Here is a 19,814-nt window from a genome sequence, read left to right as displayed (position 1 = left end):
CTCACCCTCACCCCCGCTCGCCCCCGCCCGCCCCCTCACCCCTGCTCACCCTCACATCCGCTCTCGACCCCGCCCGCCCCCACCCCTGCTCACCCTCACACCCGCAGCCGTCGGTGCTGAGCCGGTAGCCGACGTAGCAGCCACACTCATACCCGCCGGGGCTGTTGGTGCAGGCCTGCTGGCAGCACGGGGAGGCCGCACAGTCGTCCACGTCTGCGGGGCACAACCGGGGCCCACTGGCACCTGCCCACGTGCATGCCCTCCCTCGCCCACCAATACACGGGCCCCGCACACGCTCACACGCATCCACACACCGCCCTGGCCCCACAGACACACAGGACGTACGCCAGGGCCCCAGGGCCGCCCCAGCAGCTGTGGGGGCCAGACTGGGGTCTGCAGGTGGTGGGGAGTCCATCTCGCAGCAGGGTCCCCCTCAGGCCCCCCCTGGGTTCCAGGTGCTACTCCCAGCAATCGCGACATTAACCCAGTGACTGGGGGAGTCCAATGGGGCCAATGGGGTGTGGATGCCAGGTGCTCAGCAGGGGCCACCCCCGGCGCAGCCCCCGGCGCAGGGCAGAGTGGGCAGGACGGAGAGGGGAACCAGAGGGAGCTGCCAAGTCATGGCATCAAGCCGACATGCAGCCCAGGCGTGGGGGGCGTGGGGAGCGTGGGGGGCAGCGTGTAGGGTGCCGCTGCGCACCGATGCACGTCTTCTGGTCCTCGTCCAGCTCGTAGCCCCGGGGGCAGGTGCAGAGGGGCCCTGCACTCGTGTGGCTGCAGCCATGTGAGCAACCCCCATTGTTCACCTCACAGCTGTTCACAATCTCCATCTCGATGCCTGACACGAGACCCAGCAGCAGGGATGCAGGACGGGGTCCGGGTGACCCCCTCCCACAGCCCCCCCGGCCCCGGCAGCCAGCCTGCAGCCCCCAGGCCCATGCTCCTGGGAAGTGGGCCGCACCCAGCTCCTGGGCTGGGCGGGCTCTGGAATGTTCTGCCCCCCCCCACGCCCCGCCCCGCCGCCAGACTGAGTCTCGGCTCCAGGCCTCTCTGCACCCCAGGGTGCCACTGCCCACCCACTATCCACTCACGGTAGCACTGCTGGCCGTCAGCGCCCAGCTCGTAGCCAGTGTGGCAGATGCACGTGAAGGACCCACGGGTGTTGAGGCAGCCGTGGGCACACTGGGCCTGGCCTGTGGCGCATTCGTCCACATCTGCACGGGAGAGATCGAGGCGGAGGGCTCTGGGCTGCTGGCCTGGGAGGTGCGGCCCCCCGGGGGGGGGCCTCAGTGTGGACGGGTCCCACTGGGGGTCAGGGCTCAGACCCAGGGCTCTCTCCCCACTTCCTGTTCCAAGGCTCCGTGACCAGGGCAGCCCACCGGAGCGTCCACGTTCTCGCCAACGGCACCCGGGGGCAGAACCACGCTCCCTCTCAGGGTGAGGAGGACACAGGTCTGGACCAGCAGCATCGGGCAAGGGGGTCCGTCTCCGAACCCACCTCCCTCAGCTGTGCTGCCCCAGTCCCCGAGCCCGGTCTCGGGCCCGCCGCAGGAGGGGCCTTTCCATGGCCTGCCTCTAGGGGCCCACGGACACCAGGGGCCATCATCGGCCTCTGCACCCACACACTGGCCATGAGGCCCAAATCCCGCTGTCCGATCCCCGACGCTGCTCTTGGCCGCACCCCTGAGGTTCCTTGGATGAAGCTGACCCTCACCCCCTGTCCCGCTGAGCCCGCCACAGCCCCCAGCACCCACAGCAGCCAGGGCAGCGGCGCCTAAAACACTCCGTCCTGGTGTTGGTGCTGTGGGGGCTCGCACCCCGTGGCACCGCCTCTCAGACCCCCACCTAGGACGCCTGGGAAACGGCCCCCGCCCGCCCTAGACGCACCCCAACAGCGACGGGGATGTGCAAGACCCCTCCTCAGAGCTGCGTGTACAGGAAGGGCGCCCCCAGACTCCTGTGATGGGGTAATAAGCACCGCACCCCCGAAGCCAAGGACGAAGGCGCGCATTCTAGAAAGCGGCGCCCCACTGGGATCTGGGACGATTCCAAGTGCGCGTGCTAACAAACAACCCATAGAAACATCCAGAAGCCGGCCCCAGTGACACTCCCTTCCTTCTCTTCGTGGCCTCCTCTGTTTCCCCGACGATCACGTACGACTAAGCGGATACAAGAACTACTGAGAAACAAGCTGAGGTCTCCCACCTGCTTCTGCAGAAAGGAGACCCGGGCTCCTTGTCCCTCCCCGTGCCCCGCCCAAGGTCGGGTGCAGCGACGGCTGGGGCCCGGGCCTCCCCACAGCCGGCCCCAGGGTGGGGCCGGAGCACGGGGAGGGGCAGCTCACCTTCACAGGACCTGCGGTCGGCCGCCAGCAGGAAGCCCGCGTGGCACTCACAGTGGGCGAGGCCACGGCGTGCCTGGCACGTGTGCATGCAGCCGCCATTCCGGTCGGCGCAAGGGTTTCTCCCTGCGGTCACAGGCCCAGAGGGAAGATGGGGGCTCCAGCAGATCTGGGGTGCCCCAGGCCTCCCGTGAACCCCCCAAGTGCTCTTGTGCCTCTGGGCTCCAGTCTAACGGGCTCAGTGGGGGTCTCCCCTCTCCCAGATGTGGCAGCCCCCAAGACACCCCTGCAAAGACAGAGGGTGCCAGCCTCCCTCCTGAGCCTCCTCCTACTCAGAGCCAAGGTGCCCTGCAGCCCCCCAGCCCTGTGACCCCATGCCACTCTGCCCCCACTGCTCAGCCCCTCAGGCCCAGCCTCCCTCCTGGCCTGAGACCCATGAGACCAGGCGTGGACAAGTCCTCTCAGTACCTGCCCCATCCCAGCAGCCCCCCGTTTCCACATCTTGGGGCCCCTGAGCCTGCCCCACCATCTCCATCAGCAAAGCTCCCCCTTCCATGACAGGAAGCCCTGAGACCCCAGGGCAAGATGCCAGGTGGGGCCCGGCCTGTGTCTCCCACCCAAGGGCCAGAGCCCGGGTCCCACATGCCCACACAAAGCCCAGGGCAGGCGTTAGAACTGAGAGACACGCAGGATGTCCTTCTTTGCCATCCCCCACATGCCCTATCCTGGGCTTTCTGTCCCCAACGGATGCAGGATCCCAGAGCACAGCCTGAGGGGCTCCCTCCCCCACGCCCACCGGGGCCGGACGGTGCCCCACCACCTCGGGGCAGCCAAGTTGGCCCTGCCCCCCCTGAGCCCCGCTTCCGGCCCGAGGCCAAGCAGGGAGGCGAGCCCAGCCTAAGTCCCAGCGGCTGCCCTGGGCTCAGGCCCCGGGGTCCCTGGGTGGGTCGGGGGGTCCTGGTGGGGCCCCAGCCCCCCGTGCCCTCTCCGAGGGCTGTGGGCACACTCACGGACACAGTGCTTGCCGTCCTCCTGGAGCTGGAACTCGGGGCGGCACTGGCAGCAGTGCTGGGTCATTGTGAGCTGGACACACTCATGCTGGCAGCCCCCGTTGCCCACAGCACAGGAGGTTATGGCTGGGGACACAGACAGGAGCTGTGCACGTAGCTCAGGACGACGACCCAGCCAAGGGGCCTACCCTCGTCGGGCTCGGCGCACCTCCCGCAGAAACCCTCCAGGACTCTCCGCGCCCCTCTTCCTTGCCATCTCTGCCCCAGAAGCAGGACTTTGAGAGGGGACACTGTTCCTATGGTGTTCACGGGCCTGGCTTCGCTTCTCGGCCCATACACAGGGTACACAGACCATGACCCGCTTCCGGATCCTTGTCCCAGCCTGCCTGAGGACCGGTGTAGACAGGCGCTCCAGAGCCACCCCGCATCACCGAGAGCCAGCGCGTCCGGGGCCCGGAGGCCAGGCAGCCTGGGAGACTCCCGGAGGAGGCGGCAGGCCAGCCGCGGGCGGAGGGGGCCCAGACAGTCCCGCTCTCCTGTAGGGCCAGGGCCGGCGTGGGCATGGGGCTGCCATGGAGGCCACCACGGCCCAGAGGCCCGGCCTCGCTCCTGTTGGAGCCTTCCGGGTGGGTTACGTGGGAGCAGGGGCGGCAGGCCTGGCAGCACTGAGGCCCAGCCACGGCATCCACACACACCAGGCGTGTGGCCACGGGCTCTGAGGACGCTAGGACCACGCTGATGCTCTTAGCGCCTTTCCAGGCAAGCACGTTTGAAAAATCCAAAACACAGCACTCGCGAGAGCACCCAGTTTCCTCACGTGAGGCGTAGGGTGGGGGAGCCCCTGCCGGGGGCCCTGGCCCTAGCAGGACACGCCCAGGCGGGACACGAGGGTGGCAGCGGCGGCTGGGTCTCCTGGCTGCACCTGCCACGTGCCCAGCGGAGTGGCAGAGACACAAGGCCTGGGCCCAACCAAGGCCGGCTGCCACATCTGCTGTCGCCCAGCCGCGAAGCCCCTTCCCCACCCAGCCACCCCCGAGTCTGCGCTGATCCCCGAGGCCCCGCTGACACGCTATGCTTCAGCCAGCTCTGTCACTCGGACGTTTCCGAGCAGGACCTGAGCACCGCCCGGTCCTGGGGCTGTTTGTGTTCACGGTCCAACTGCATCCCTGCTGGAGGCTCGTGATGGGGACCAGAGCCCCTCCTGACAGGGTGGGACAGGCACACTGAGGGAGGGTCTTGGAGCCCAGGGCAGGGGAGCCGGCTGGACAGGGAGGAGGCCCCAGGAGGCCCCAGGGAGCTGTGGCAGAGCTGGCAAGGAGCCTCTCCTGCCAGGCAGAGCCCCCGAGTCGGGCCTGGGGACGATGAGGCACAGGGCCCGCTGCAGCGTGTGGGGGAGAAATCATGGGGGGGGCAGACAGAGGGAACCCGGGCCCCAATCTCCTGCCACTTTGCTGCCTGGGTCCTAACGTTCCAGATGCTCCCAAGCTGTGTGCATGAGGGAGCCAAGCCCAGTGTCATCCTGTGCCATGGGTTCCCGGAAAGCTCAACGAGGCAGATCCTTCTCAGGCACTGGGCTGTGCAGCTCGGGGAGGGGCCGGCTTCGGCGTGGCCAGTGCCCAGAGCTGGTGGAGAAGGTTCCAGGCCCCTCACGTCACTTCAAATCCCGGCCGTGGAATCCACGTCCCAGCCTGGGCGCTCCCGCAAATCAGGACCACGCTCAGACCGGAAGCAAAGCCGAGCGCCCAGCAGAAAACGGGAGGTTCTGGGGTGAGTGTTTGTGTCCCTCCAAGATTCACAGGCGCACCCCTAAAACTGAACCCCCAACGTGACTGTGCTCGGAGACAAAGCTTTTGTGGAGAAACTTAAGGTTATATGAGGTCATAAACTTGTGGCCCTGATCCAACAGAATTTGTGTCCTTATAAGAAGAGACGCGAGATCTCTGCCTCCCTGTGTCTCTCCCTCCATCCCAGGCCACGGGGAGAAGGGTCACCAGGAAGGGGGCCCCCACCAGGACCCACGCTGGCCGGCACCATGATCTGGAACTTCCTGCCTCCAGAGCTGCAAGAAAATAAATTTCTGCTCTTCAAGCCGCCCGGAAGCGGGACTTGTTACAGTGCCCGAGCTAACACACCCTCCCTCCCGGGTGTGCAAATTCCAGGACCCAGGCCTCCAGCCCCGACCGCGCGCGCGTTCTAGGAGCTGGCCTGCAACCCCGCCTTCCGCCAGCAGGGGCCGCCACCACCCGGGGCCTCCCGGCGAGGCGTCCACTCCCAAAGGCAATGGGGTCCTGCCTGAGCTGGAGACGGGACAACAGAAAACACATGTCCCCGGCGGGGGGGAGCCCTGCCTGTGCCCCAGGGTCTCTGCTCGTGCAGGCACAGGGGCAGCCCCGAGACCCGGGCACGGGTGTGGAGCGGGAGCCCAGGGCCAGGCGCATCCGAGTGCCGTGAGGAAGCAGCAGGTGGACGGCGGACGGCTGACCCCCAGCCGCTCTGCGGGCAAGGCAAAGGGCTGTGCCCTGGCTTCAGCGGGAGGGCAGCGCAGTCGGCAGCACGCCGAGCCCACCAGCCGGCTCTGCCGCAGCCTCCAAACCCAGCCCCGGGGTTTCCGGGCAGGCACAGGGGTGGCTCTGGTTCCCACTGCCTTCACGCGGTTTGGTAATTACGGTCCTCGGACCGGCTTGGTTTCTAGGTCCCGAGAGCCTCCCACCACATGCGGTCAAGGCCACCCACACGGTCCTTCCTTCTGGAAAGCCCTCTGTTGGGGACAGGGCCAGCACGGCAGGGCAGAAGAGGCAACTCCCTCGGGCTCTGCCCGCCTCATCCCTCCAGGCATGGGCTGCCCGCTCCTCTGCCTTGTGCGCGCTGTCCTGTCCCTCACCCTCGGCTGGGGCCCCCGCGCTGCAGGCTCTGCAAGTGGCCGCCCTCACCCACGTGCCAGGGGCCGGACCAGCCTCATCACGGGCCACACACCCACCAGCCAGGGAGAGACAGCCACGACAGGGCCCCAGGACCCAGGCTGTGCCGACCGCCTGCCCAGCACCGCCCACCTCGGGGTAAAGCAAAGGCATGAACACCCCGCTGCTGTTCGCACAGCCCAGCCGCCCAACCCCATCCCTGGCTCCAACCCTCCCTGCCACACGGCCCCGTCTGCCCTTGCTTCCCCGCTGGGTGTCCGCTGCCCCTGGCGCCCCTGGGCTGGAGCGTGACCATCCCATCACCCCTGGGCGCTGGCTGACTGCACTGCTGGGCCCCTGGGCTTGGGCAAAGCAGAGACGTCCCAGGGGCGTCTCAGGGGTGGGGCCGCCCACGGGGCGGGGAAGGCACACTGCTTTCTCGTAGCTGCAGCCTGCTTCATGGTTTGGGGGGCACTGGGAACATTCTCAGAACTGCACGTGCAGCTTTGCAGGGAGGGGTATGGAGACAAGCCTGGAGATCTCTACCTTCCCGCTGCCTCTGGCTTTGGCACCAGCCCCAGATGCTGGGGCCTCTGGCAGGGCCAGGAGGCCTCCCTCGGGCCTCCCCTCGCTGCCCCCTCACTGGGAGACCCCCAGCCTGGCGGGGAAAGAGACTGCCCCGAGGCCCAGAGAAAGGGAGAGCTGGGGAGCCCCTCCCCCATGCAGTGGGCACCACAGGGCCCATGGGACTCCTAGGAGAGGGAACCAGGGTGGGGGCGTCCGGCCACTGGTGAAGGGGGGTGGGGAGTGCATGCTGACAGCAGAATCCTCCCCAAGGGTTGGTGTTGTGGCAGGAGGCGGAGGGGAGTGAGTCCAAAAGGCCATAGGAGCAGAGGCCAAGGGGAGGGGAGGATGGAGAGCCCACCTCTTCCAAGTGGCTGGCCCAGGGCATCACACGGGACCCTCCACTGGTGGAGCCAGTGATACCGTGGTCCCTAATAGGGACCCCCTGGTGTACTGCTTGCCTAAGGGGACATGGAGAAGCATCCATGTCTAAGAGCAGGATCCAGAAAGGACCACAGGGCAGGTGTCCTGCAGGCTCAGAGCGCCCAGCTGCGCAGAGGAGGTGGGTTTCCCAGCACCAAGTGTTAAAGCACCCAGTGGCGGGTCTCTGTGGGTTTACAGGCTGGTGCTCTGCAAGATGTCACAGAGAAGCAAGAATGACCTTCCTAAACATGTCACCTAACCAAAGCACTCCCAGGCCCTACTGCCCCAAGTTGGAAAAGGAAAGAGGCGAGCTCCATGACCAGAGGGTGACAAGCAGGGCAGACGAACGCTGGGCCCTGCTCTTCTCACCCCAGAGGCTGGGGACACACCCAGGAAGGCTCCCTGGCAATGGAGTGCCCCATGATGCCAGGCCACTGCTGCTTCACTGGGGCCCAGGCTAAGTGGGTGGTGCTCAGGGGCCTTGGGCTGATGGCAAAATCCTTCTGGCAAATTCCCATTTTTAAGAATTGAAACCTTTCTGTGTTTTATTTCCACCAGATCTTCTGCAAAGGAGAAAGCTGTGCATTTCCTGTCCTCTCCCTGCCTTGGAGGCAAGTTCCACAAGTGTCTCAAGGCCCCCTCTCAAGTGTGCCTTTGAGGACTTCCCACATCCCTCAGGGCCCCATGACTTGGCAACACAGGAATGATGGTCATATCCCGGGGGCGGGGGGGGGGGGGGGGGACTCCTTCTCCAGCATCTCTGTACTTCTTACTCCCAGCTGCTGGATGGGAGCAGGCGCCTGGGGCTGTTTCCTGCCAGCCTACAAAGTCCCAGGAGAGCTCCCAGCACCCCTCCTCCAGAAGAGGATCCCAGCAGGCCCCAGAGGAGGTTCCCAGGCAGCTGTATTCCAGCTGTGCAGCCAGCCCCGTAGCTGCCCGGGGCGGGGGCGGGGGGGGGGGGGCAGGCAGGATTCCTATACTAATTCCTCCCATAAGTATCAGCTGCAGCCCTAGGGTGATCTGAGCTCAGAAGGCATCCTGGAAACCTCAGACAAGGCCCAGCTCCTCCCCATGCCCTGTACCCTGGGAGTCCCAGAGGAGAGGGGTACAGAGCCCCACAGTTCTCAGTGACAGGAAGTCCGTCCAGCTCCACACCACTCAGAGCCTGAGGAGGGTCCAGCAATGCCCTCCACCAGGCCCCCACCTAGAAGCCGCTCATCCACCACTGTGGCTGGGCAGGTCCCCCAGCAACCAAAAGGGGTACATCAGCAAGAAGGGCAAACACTTCCTACTCTGCCTGTGAAGAAGCTCCCTGGAGACCCCTGTCCACTCTGGAAGTTTCTCCGCAAAGTCCAGGCCCCTCCAGGAAAGGCAGCTCCCAGTGGACCAAGCCTGACAAACCCGCCCCAACCCCAGACCCCTGTGGGGGACCCAGACACCGGCCTGCACCCTGGCAAGCTGTCAGCTCCCGGGGATTCCTGGTACAAAAAAGCCACCAAAAAGAGCCAGGTGTGCAGGTAACTGGGGCAGAGTGTGCATTTCTTGCTGGGAGCCATGGTCAAAAGAGAGAGAGAGGCCAAACACCAGCGTTGAGAAAACCACTTCCAGCGATGGGGATTAGCCAGGAGGTGGGCACCAGCACTGAGAGAGCCGGAGGCCGCCTGGGGCCCGCCTGAGTGCGTGGTGTTGGGGGTGCCGGGCAGAGGGGCCGTGAGGTCCCAGCAGCCTCCTGCCAGGCTGTGCACACCATGCCCAGGAGCCCTGGCATCAGACCCCGAAGAGACCTTTAAAACAAGCCAATGCCACAAATCAAGACTTCTGGAGCCCAGAGCACACGCAGGGAAGGCTCCTGGGAAGAGCTCCAGTGTAGCAGGGGGGTGGGCTGAGGGCCGGGGCAAGGCTGGGGGCACCCCTCCGGAACTTCCCGCAGCCAGCAGCTTAAGGCCACTCTCAGAGGCCACAGCCTGTCCCAGGAAGGTGCCCCTCTCTTTGCATGCTGTTCACCCATCACCAGCGGGCCTTCCTGCCATCCAGCACCTCAGGGAAGGCGTCATCGGCAGATGGGGAGACCAGAGACAGGGGGAGGTGTGCCCCAGCCCCAGGCCCCTCACAGGGGAGCCCACAGCAGGGAGGGGGCAGTGGGCACTCCCCAGGCCCGGCCCGGCCCACCCTGGACCAGCCCCCAGGGACACCCTTCTCCAGGACGTCCGGGGGCCTGGGTGAGCCAGCGGGCTCCCAGGAGCGCCCCCCCAGCCCCCAGAGGGCAGCAGCTGGGGGCTGCAACCCCGTCAGGCTCGTCTGGAAGCACATTACAACACTTCCCACATCTGTTTCCACTTCCCGACCCGGAGAAACTGCGGAGTTGCTGCCTCGTTCCCTGCGGACACCCGGACACGTGAGAGTGTGTGCCCGGAGGGCCCCCCGGGGCTGGCGGGCCGCCCTGCCACACAGCAACAAGGCAAGCAGCAATGAGGCCGCTCCGAGCCTGCCACGCCCACCCCCTGTCTCCAGGGTGGAAACGAGGGGGGTCCTGCCCCCAGCCCCCCAGAGAATGACCACCACACGGCCTCCCAGACACAGCAGCCCCGTGCTCTTGGCCCCTGCGTCCAGAGCCAGCCAGGAGAGGGGCGGGGGGGGGGACTGAGCGCTGAGTGCTCAACACCAGACCCTGGCCAGCAGCCCCCCCACCCTCCACCTCAGTGGGCGCCCGGCACCGTCCCCCAGCTCCCTCGTAACCCGCCATGCTTGCAAGGACAGCAGGCTGTGGCCAGGGCACCTCCATCAAGTCTACTTGCCATGGAAAAAAGGCCCTGCAGAGGAAGTGAGGGTTGGGGTCCTGCTTCTCAGCTACCGCTTCCCCACCTGCCACAGCCCAGCCCCCTATGCTTCCCAAGGCTGGGGTGGGTGAGCCTGGGCCCAGGAACCCCAGCTCTGCAGGCCAAGAGTGGCTTTAAGCTGGTCCTGCCCCTGCCCTCACCAGCCTCCCCTGCCACCCAGCAAGCACCCAAGGCGCTCCCGAATTTGGCCCCTGGGCCTGGGACCCTGCTGACCCACCACCACAGCTTCGGCTGAGAAGGCCCTCTATAGTGCGGTGGCCCAGGGGCTCCTCCCCAAGAACGGCACCCCAGGAACATGGCCTCAGCATCCCAGGGTCACAGCGTTCAGCCTCAGCATGGGGGAGCCCTGCCCCATAATAGGCCAGCGAGAACCCCAAGGAGCTGCACACATTCAGCAGGATGGAGCCACTGAGCAGACAAGCCCCCTAGGGTCTCCTAGTCCAGGAGGACAGGGGCCCCATCCCCAGCCCAGTGGGCACAGCCAGGAGAGTGGGGGCACTGCCGAGGCCAGCAGCCCAGGCAGGGAGGTAGCACGGGGCCCGGGATGGAGCCAGCCACACCCAGGGCTGCCGGGCGCTTACCCAAGCAGGTCCTGCCGTCCGCATGGAGCCGGAATCCGGGCTTGCACTCGCAGAGATAGGAGCCTGGTGTGTTCACACATCTGTGCTGACAGCCGCCGTTGTGCATTTGGCACTCATCTACATCTGGACAGGGACACAGGGCCAAGGGTTAACCGCCCCAGGGACCCCGATCCGGGCCCCCTCACTGAGGACATGGAACCCCACCCAGGTGCCCAAGCTCTGAGCTCCGGGCCCACGCTAGCCAGAGCAGAGTGGGGAGAAGGCGGAGCCTGCCCCTCATACCTGGCCAGCCTGCTCGGGGGGCGGGGCCGCCACCTTGGGGGTGGCCAGAATGTGGGGAGCCCTGGGGGTCAGAGAGAATGCAGGGAGCGGCGGTCTGGACAATGCAAGGGCTGCAGAGGGCACTGGGCTGAGGTGGGGAGAGGCCCAGCTCCTCACGCCTTTCAAGACTGAACTTGGAGCTCACGCTCGATTCCAAAGTCCAAATCCAGAAATACTCTCAGGACGGTGTCAGCTGTTTCTCTGGGACCCATGAGCCCAAAAGGAAAAACCAGTAACTCATGAGATGCCCTTGCCCAGGCTTTGGCAGGGGGTAGGAGGGCTGAACAATGTCCACCAGATTAACATCCATCCAGAGCGTCAGAATGTGACCTTAAGATGCAGATGTAATTAGTTATCTGTGCTAAATAAGGGGGGGTCCCTAAATTCAGCAACTGGGGTCCTCATAGAAGACACACGGGGAGGCAGAGGTTGGAATGAGGTGGCCACAGCCAAGGAACAAGGGGGGGCCACGTGAGGCTGGAAGGACAAGAGAAGGAAGGGTCAGAGGGAGCTGCTGACACCCTGATGTTGAACTTCCAGCCTCCAAAACAGTCAGAGAATAAATGTCTACTGTTGTATTTGTCCCGGGGAACTAACGCGGATGATGTCTGCCTGGGTCCCCCAGGGGCCTCCCGATGCCAGGGGGACGGGAGAACACCAGCAGCATCCCCCAGACAGGACCCAGTCACTTCTGGGAGAACACCCCCCATCTGAGGCCACCGACCACCAGGGCAGGACACCCGTGCCCACCGCACCTCAGGCCCCAGGGAACGTGCTGACCAGAAGTGGATGAGGCCAGCCCAAAGGCCCTGGGTAGCCTCCCCAGGAGCCCAGCTGAGAACTGGAGAGGGAGAAAGACCCTCCCTAGAGCTGGAGGCCCACGGGCCTGCACCCCAGGAGGGTCACCTCCTCCAGCAGGGATTCAGAGGCACAGGGAAGGTGGGGGCTGCCCTCACCTCTCACCTCTCCCTCCAGACTTCCATCCACCAACCTGGGCCCCTGGGGAGGCTGGGCAGCGACTGAGGTGGTTGGAACGGGCTGCTGAGACACCTGTGTGCGTGACGAACACCTGTGTGTGAGGGACACAACTGTCCGCGAGACACAGAGACCAAGGGGGGAGCCACTGCAGACATGGGGGGGCCCTGGCGCACCAGGCATGGGGACGGAAGCCCAGGCCCGCGCCTCGGGCCAGTCCACACTCTTCAGATACCAGCCTCACCAACAGAGTAGCCAGCCTCCCCAACCACAAAAGCAGGGAGACAGACACGTAGACGCTCCACTCCAACATCTACAAGCCACGACTCCATCCTCCGGTTCCCACCCGTGAAAATGCCCAGCTCCCATGCTTCCATCCTAAAATGCAGGCTGTCTGAGTCCACTTGTGAAGGGTGCCAAAGGTGGGCCACAGGGCGAGGCTCCCCCTGCCATCCCCAGTGCCTGCCCATGAGCTTATGCTTCCCACACGCACGGGAACTGTGCCTCCAGCCCGTGCGCTGAGAATGGACCTGGCGCCCCAGAAATGACACCAAACCAATCCCAGGAGGCCAGGGCCTCTGCACACACAGGCCAGGTCCACTCCGGTGAGACCCCCGGGGCCCTGCCAAGCGCCTCAGAGAGAAGACCAAAGACCCAGAGAGGCTCTCTTCTGCCCATGGCTCCAGGCTGGAGCTCTCTCAGAATGGAGCCGGCAGATTCTGGGGAAGAAGCCTGAAGGCAGAGGCCAAAGGCCCCCAGCAGAGCCACCAAGAGGGTGGGGGACAGAGGGACCCAGGGCCCTCCTGTGGGAGAGTCAGCTGGGTGGGGAGTGGATGGAAGGGGAGGGCGGGCAGCACCCACCCACGGGGGCTCAGAAAGAGGTAAAGATGAGACCGCAGGGGACACAGCCCTGGGCACACAGTAGGTGCTTAGCGAAGCTTTGGGGAAGATGTGCCAGGTGTGTGCTGTCTGGGGGGGATGGACGGCAGCTGCAGTGTCCAGACCAGCCCTGCCAGGCCTCCTTCTGGCACTCTGCTGTGCTCCTGACGTGGCCCTGGGGCCGGATGCACAGGCATGCAGGGGCGCTGCTTCTGGAAACCCTGCTCTCCGCAGGCAGCCCCACATTCACACTCGGCTCCCTCCAGACCCCCATCGAGGAGAGAGGCTGGCTCAGGCAGCGCTACACCCCTGAGCTGCTCGGACCCCTGGCTGGGGGGCCAAGCCCACCTGGAGGACCACATCCTCCAGCAGCTCCCGGGCAGGTCTGAGCAAGCCGTCCAAGGACGCAAGGGGAGCCCCGGGCAGCATCAGCCCCTCAGCCAGCCCAGCAGGCCTGTGGGCCGCAAGGACACCAAATGGACAATCTGGGAGGAAGCACTCGGGGAATGCAGGGGCAGGAGGCTGCCGTCAGCCAGCAGGGCCCCTCCAGCTGGGCTGCCCTGACAGCTGGGGCCTCCCGCCCTGGCTCACACCCCCTGCCCACATGACCACTGTTCTGGCCCCCCTGCTGCCCATACAGGAACATTCAGACTCAAGCGTCCACACCAGTGGACAGAAATGCTGCTCCTTGCTAAGATGCGCAGGGCCAGGTCTGCAAGCCATCTCCCACGGCGCCCCTCTCGGGGGGTGCTGATGCGCTGACCGCAGCCCCACGCTCTCCCCTGGCCCCTGGGGCTGCACTGCCTGGTGATCGGCAACCTGCCCCTGGCGGGGACAGGACCTGTGAGCGGCAGCCCGGAAGGTGCAATGACGCTCAGCCCCCACGTCCAGCGCCACCGAGTGCTGTCATCCCGTGTGGGTATCTGGACACGGCGGGCAGCTCAAGGCTGAAGGACCTGAGGCCTCCCCCTTCACCTCTCTGGGCAAGGGAAGCCTGCTGAAGGGCAGCGGGGCATTTGGCCACCTGACCTCCTGCTGGGGCCCCTTCACAGAGGAGACAGACACTCAGGCAGCAAGGCAGGACCCAGTTCCCTACCCCTGCCTGCCCCACTCCAGAGGCAGCCACGTGGGGGCAGAACAGAGCTGTCCTCAACTCCAACCACCTGGAGCTGCTGACCCTGTGACCGTGGCCATGGCCATGGCTGTGACCTGACAGCCACAGGCTCAGTTATCTGAGTGGGGTCAGCTGAATAATGGCCCTCCAAAGGGTTCACATCCTAATCCCTAGAGTCCCACCAGCAAAAGGGACTCTGCAGGTGGGCTTACATTAAGGATCTCGAGGTGGGCCCAGTGTCATCACAGGGCCCTTAAAGGAGGGGGCAGGAGGTCAGGGAGAAAGAGATGGGAAGACACGGGGCCTCTGGCTAGCCCAACCTCCTGGCTCCCCCAGTGAGGTCCACTGTGCTCTCTGGGGGCTGGATGCCCTCCCCGGGGCCTGTCCTGCAGGCCTGCTCTCTCCGGCTGAGCCAACTTGCCTACACCCAGTGCTTCCTGCTGTGGGACCAGTGCCCTGAGACCCCAAACGGCAGGGCCCCAACTGAGCATTGACACCTTAGGTGCTGGAACTACAGAGAAAACATCACTCTCCCAGACAGCACAGAGGGGGGCCTGGGTCCCACCCCCCGACCCCAAGCTGAAAGAGAGCTTGAAGGTCCCGAGTCTCCCATGCTGATGCAATGGAACCAGTCATAATAGCCGGGTACAAACCCCCTCTGCCCTCTCCAGCCCGAAGCCCAGCCACCACACGTCCGATGCAGCTCACGCTGGCACGGGGAGGAGCCAGGAGCAGGCGGGTCCAAGCCGACACCGGGCTGACTCCCCAGGTAGTGCTTTGCGCAGCCTATCTCGATGCTGCTGGGAGCCTATGGAGGCTCCACCAGCTCCCGGGCCAGGGGCTCATGCCAGGGTCCATAAGCTGCCCCTGCAGACACCCCCCAATCAGCCCCTTCTGAAGCCTCACCCATGCTTCCACGGAAACCTGAGCCCTCTGGGACGCTGCCAGGAAGCCCACTCACATGGTTATCAAGTTCAGAATCCTGCTCTCCCCTGAACATGCCACAGGGTCCTCATGCCCAGAGATGGCACCCCGTCATCCACAGGCCCTTGTCCTCTCCTTTCCACAAGGCCACGCAGGCCCCAGAGCAGGGTGGGGGCTCCCCAAAGCCCAGCCCCACACAGCCCCCCTCTGGAGGCTACACAGCCTCACAGCACTTACACCACAGCGGCCTGGCCTTGGCTGAGCCACTGAGTCGGGGTGTTGCCCACCCCGTAGGGACCCAGCCTGAGACCCAGCTGGGATGGCTCAGGGACAGCAGAGCAGGGCCAGTACCTCCAAGAAGACCAGGTGCCCTGCGCAGAGCCACACTCAGGGGCCAGGGACGACCTGGAGGGGAGTGCCCCGCCCCGTGCTGTGACCCAGGTGCTGACTCCCCGGGCACCGCCTCCCATTCCCGAGGATGACCGGCCCCAAGCTCTAAGGAGCTCCTGCGGGAGGCTGGCCCAGCGTGGGTAGCAGATCTACAGTGCAGGGACAGGTGGGATGGACCCGGACAAGGGTGTATCCGCTTTCCATGAACTGCTGGGGTCCTCCCCGCTCACCCTGCAGCCCACTGGGCTGACCACACCCCCAAGGCTTGGTGAAGGTGACGGAAAGGATAGCACCTGCCACATCCACACGCGACCCCCAAGGGGCCGGGCTCTGGGGACCCTGGAATGGCAGACTTTGCTTAGGGACCCCAGAGGGCTCTCTCTTGAGCCTGCCTTCTTGCTTGCCCCCCCACAGAGCGGCCAGTGCAGGGCAAATGCCCCCCCCACCCCCCCGTGCCACAGGCAAAGGCAAGGGCCTGTTTCTCTTCCCTCTGGTCAAGAGGCCATTCAGCTGTCAGCAGACCCCGCAGCCAGACCAGAGAGGGGACAGAAGGTCGGATGACTCAGGGAGGAAGGGCCCTGTCCCAGAGGAAGCGGCGGCCAGCGGCACTGCCCCCGCCCTGCTCCCTCCAGCCTCCGCTCTGTCAGCCGCCCGGCGGCTAGCCTCAAAACGAGGTGCAAAGGGGACCCGCGGCGGAGCGGGGCGCCCGCCCCCCGCCCCACACCCTCGCAGAGTCCCCCGGCGCCCACCTGGCCTCCGGTCACCGGCGCTCACGGAGTAGCCGGCCTGGCCCAGGTGGCACGTGTAGCAGCCCCTCCAGAGGTAGCGGTAGTGCGTGCCCGCGACGCGCGCCAGGCCCCCCAGGAGCCCGAGGCACCAGAGCGCCGCCAGTGCCCCGCGGCCGCGGGACGCTCCCATGGCCGGCCAGCCAGCAGCGCGCACCCCAGCGGCCCGCGCGCTCTGAGCCCGGCGCCCCGCCCCCCGCCTTTTTGTTCTCGGCTTTCCCCCGCCCCCCGCAGGTGAAGGCCAAATCCACTAGGCGGAGGGGCCGCCCCCGCCCCGCCCCGCCCCGCCCCGCCCCGCCTCGCCCCCGCGGGCCGCCTGGACCCGCGGTGCACCGCCCCGCGCCCCGCGCCCCGCGCATTCCGGCGCGCTCTCGCACCCGACGCGGACCCGCGGCACGCACTCAGGCACCCCTCGGGCAGACACTCAGGGACACGTGCACAAACAGACCCACATGTGCAAACACACACGTGACACACACAGGACCCCGCACAGACATGTGCAAGCACACGCATGCGCATGCACACGGACACATGCGTTCCCAGCAGCCACACGGAAGACAGCAAGGCAGAAAAGGAGGCCACCCTGGCAATGCCACTGGGGGCTTCGGAAAGACAGGTGGGCTTGGGTTCTGTCAAGTGTGAGGTGGATGGAGAGCCAGGCACGTCGAGTCCAACCCCCAAAGTGGAATCCCCCAGGGGTAAAGACGCCTACAGCCCCCAAGCCTGGTGTCCCGCACCCTGCACTATCATGTCCTCCACTGGACAGGGGCTGACACCCAGAAGGAGTCCCTGCACCCCTACAGCAGGTGGGAGAGGGTCAGAGCGAAAATGGACTCCCTAGCAAAGGGCAGCAAGCCTCAGGTGTCAGGCTACATTAGCCCTGGAGGCACATCCTACCCCATACCCCTGAACCCCCACTTTGCTCAAGGGCACAGCCTGAGGCTCCAGCTTGGTCCAGAGCAGGCAGCATCCTAAGAACCTATGCATACAGGCCTCATGAGCATTTGACCAGCAGCCCCATGCTGCCCCTGAGGTCTCACCCCTGGGACACTGCCCAGGCCAGCCCTCCACCTCCTGGTCCACTACTGGGGCCAAGGCCCTGCTGGCTGGCACTCTGCCCAGCCCACAAGGGGTCGCAGGGGGCAACCTCAAGCCCGTGGGAGAGAGGCACGACCTCACCATGCCCAGTCTTGCCTGCAGTGCAGAGGCCAGCACTTCCCATTGGCCCCCTGCCTACCAGGCACCTGGCAGGGCAGAAACAGGCCTGTCTGGGGCCTGCCTGCCTGCCTGCCACGGCCTCCTGGGTGAGCCTCTCTCCTGTCCTTCCTCTGAACGGCACACAAGCCCTTGAACTCCAGCCTCTCACCCTGGAAGCCTCCCTAAGTCTCTCTGATGGGCACACTGTCAGATCGCTGTTTGGACGGTGCCTTCCGCGTGAGCTAGCAGTTTATTACTGCAATGTAAATCTCATTTTCCAACAGCTCACAAACCAGTGCTCATAGAAACCCGAGGGTCCCCCCATCTGCAGCCACCAGCCAGGAGGCAGGGGGACAGGAGGCCATGGAGACAAGCTCTGTCTCCAAGGGAGGGGCAGAGGGACACCATCAGAAGCTCTGATTCAGAGATTGCTGGGCAACAGGGCCTGGGTTCCTCTGTTAGCACCCTTCTGGGGTGAAGGCCCTGCAGAGACCCCGCGAAGTATCACTAAGTCCCATGCAGACTCCACTCTGACGTCTTTCAGGACCAGGGCCATGGGAGGAGGAACCAAAGACAGGAAGCGGGGGGCACCAGCCTCGGTCTCCTGTGCGGACCCCCAAGTCCTGCCCACAGGACACAGTTCTGGGGACCAGCAATGTCTGAGGGCTACAGTGAGGTCCTCAGAACCCAGGACAACACAAGGTATGGGATGAGCTCCAGCAGCATGCCCCTGAAGGACCAGGGACTGCGGAGGGCTCTGGGCCTCCATCCCCATGAGGCCAGGCAGGAGGACTCGGCATGGTGGTGCAGGGAGCAACCCGCTGAGTGCAGAACGCCACCAGCCATGCAGACAGTGCCCACAGCTGCCCCACTGCCCCCCCCACCCCCGCCCCAGTGCCTCCAAGCGCATCCAGGCCCGCGGCTGTGGGGTCTGGAAACTGTTTGGGAAATGCTTTCCCGATGCAGAAATGCGGGCTGGGCGTCTCTGCCCGGCGGAATGTCTGTGTGTCAGCAGAAGGAGCCGTTTCCCCCCACCCGCCGGGCCGGCTCCAGCTTTCCTCTCCAAGCTGGGCGGCCACTGGGCTCCTTCGCCAGGCCCCGGGCTGGGGTGAGGGCCCCGTGCCGCCCCAAAAACGCCACACTACCCCTGAGCGTGGAGCCCATCCCACCACAGGCCCCTGACCTGGGGCTTCAGGGCAGAAGTGCCATGTTCCTGGGGTCAGGGGGGCCGGCAGGAAGCAGAGCACGGCCAAGCTCCCCTTCACTTGTGGAGTCTGTTCCAGGGGGACAAGACATGGCCTGAGCAGGCCCTCCAACAGCACCCAAGGAGGCCAAGGCATCGAGCACCCTGTCTGGCCTCTGAGGGGGAGCCCGCAGGTCTGGACCTCGCCATCTCCTGGGGGCTGGGCACTCCTGGGCCCCCACGTCTCAGGAGGAGCTAAGCCCTCTGCAGACAGAGGCATGCGAGAGAGGAGTGGCACCAGAGAAGCCCCCAGAAGTCACTGCCCAGGACCCCTAGGTGCCTGGACTTCAAGGATGCAGGTCCACGGGCACAGCAGGCTCCAGAGTAGAACAGCAGGTGCTGGGCACCCACAGGTAGCCGTGGTGCTGGGCGCTGGGCGGGGGAGGAGGCCAGGCCGTGCCCGCTCACAGGGGGACAGGCCACCCTGGGATGCCCCGGGCCCCGGTTCTGCTAACACCTCTGCTCACTCCCCTCCCCACCTGCTGAAGTCGGGCGGGTCCTGTGTCCCTCCTGGGGGGGGGGGGGCGCAATGACGAGCAGGTGCCCTAGTGGACACAGGGACTGTAACAGGCCAGGCCAGTGACCAGACAGCCCCCGACAGGACCCCCAGCGGCAGGGAAGAAGGGCCAGGAAGGGGCTGGAAGGAGGCTTCTCTCTCAGGCTCCTCTTCCATCGGCCTTAGGGAGGGCTCAAGGGTCCTCCCGGCCACCTCGGGGCCCTCAGGTGACCATCGCCTGCCTGGCTCTTTCTACCCTGACGTCCGGAGCCCAGCCCAGGACAGGAGGTCAGCTTTCAGTCTGGAGCCACACGCGGTCCAGCCCGCCTGCACGCAGAACGCCCCCCCCCCGCCCCCAGGCTGCTGCCTGAGTTTATTTCAGGAGCAGGGAGCCAGCTGATCCCAGCGCCAGCCTCGTGGTAAACCCATTACCCGGCGGGACTCCTCACCCAAGCAGAGGGAAGGGAACTTAAAACCACGGTTGTTTCTGAGCGCCCAGCTGCCATTCCTGACTGCAGCTGCCCCTGGCTGGGGCCGGGAGGAACGGGGGTGCCCTCCTCTTTCACACATGGGCCCCCCGGGGAGCCCAAGGTGGAGCAGCCTCAGCCCCACACGCTCTCCTCTGGGGACCAGCCAGCTTGGGCGGCACCAGACGCTGGCGCCACACCAGAGAGCCCGAGGCCCAGTGTGGCCCGGGAGACACCGCGGAGGGCCGGCCCGGAGCTGCGCCGGAGGCCTCCCACACACGTGTGCACATGCATGCGTGCGCGTGACGGGGCTCTCTGGTGGCGGCGGCTGCCTGGCCTCACTCCCCGGCTGTCGTGCAAAGGCTGTGGG

General features: G+C 65.7%; 1 protein-coding gene across 1 annotated transcript in view; it reads right to left on the bottom strand.

Annotated features, from left to right (window-relative positions):
- The window catches only part of MEGF6 (multiple EGF like domains 6), an 87,996-nt gene that overhangs the window by 18,979 nt on the left and 49,203 nt on the right, over window positions 1–19,814 (bottom strand). Inside the window, 6 exon segments of the mRNA XM_035019030.1 lie at window positions 94–213; window positions 701–838; window positions 1,092–1,214; window positions 2,345–2,467; window positions 3,352–3,477; window positions 10,654–10,776. Coding sequence (XP_034874921.1) covers window positions 94–213; window positions 701–838; window positions 1,092–1,214; window positions 2,345–2,467; window positions 3,352–3,477; window positions 10,654–10,776 — 753 coding nt within the window.

Source organism: Mirounga leonina, unplaced genomic scaffold (assembly GCF_011800145.1).
Source record: "Mirounga leonina isolate KUSES-001 unplaced genomic scaffold, KU_Mleo_1.0 Mir_173, whole genome shotgun sequence".
NCBI classification, from domain to species: Eukaryota; Metazoa; Chordata; class Mammalia; order Carnivora; family Phocidae; genus Mirounga; species Mirounga leonina.
The sequence above is the reverse complement of the archived record's forward strand: the minus strand, read 5'-3'. Positions and strand labels throughout refer to the sequence as shown.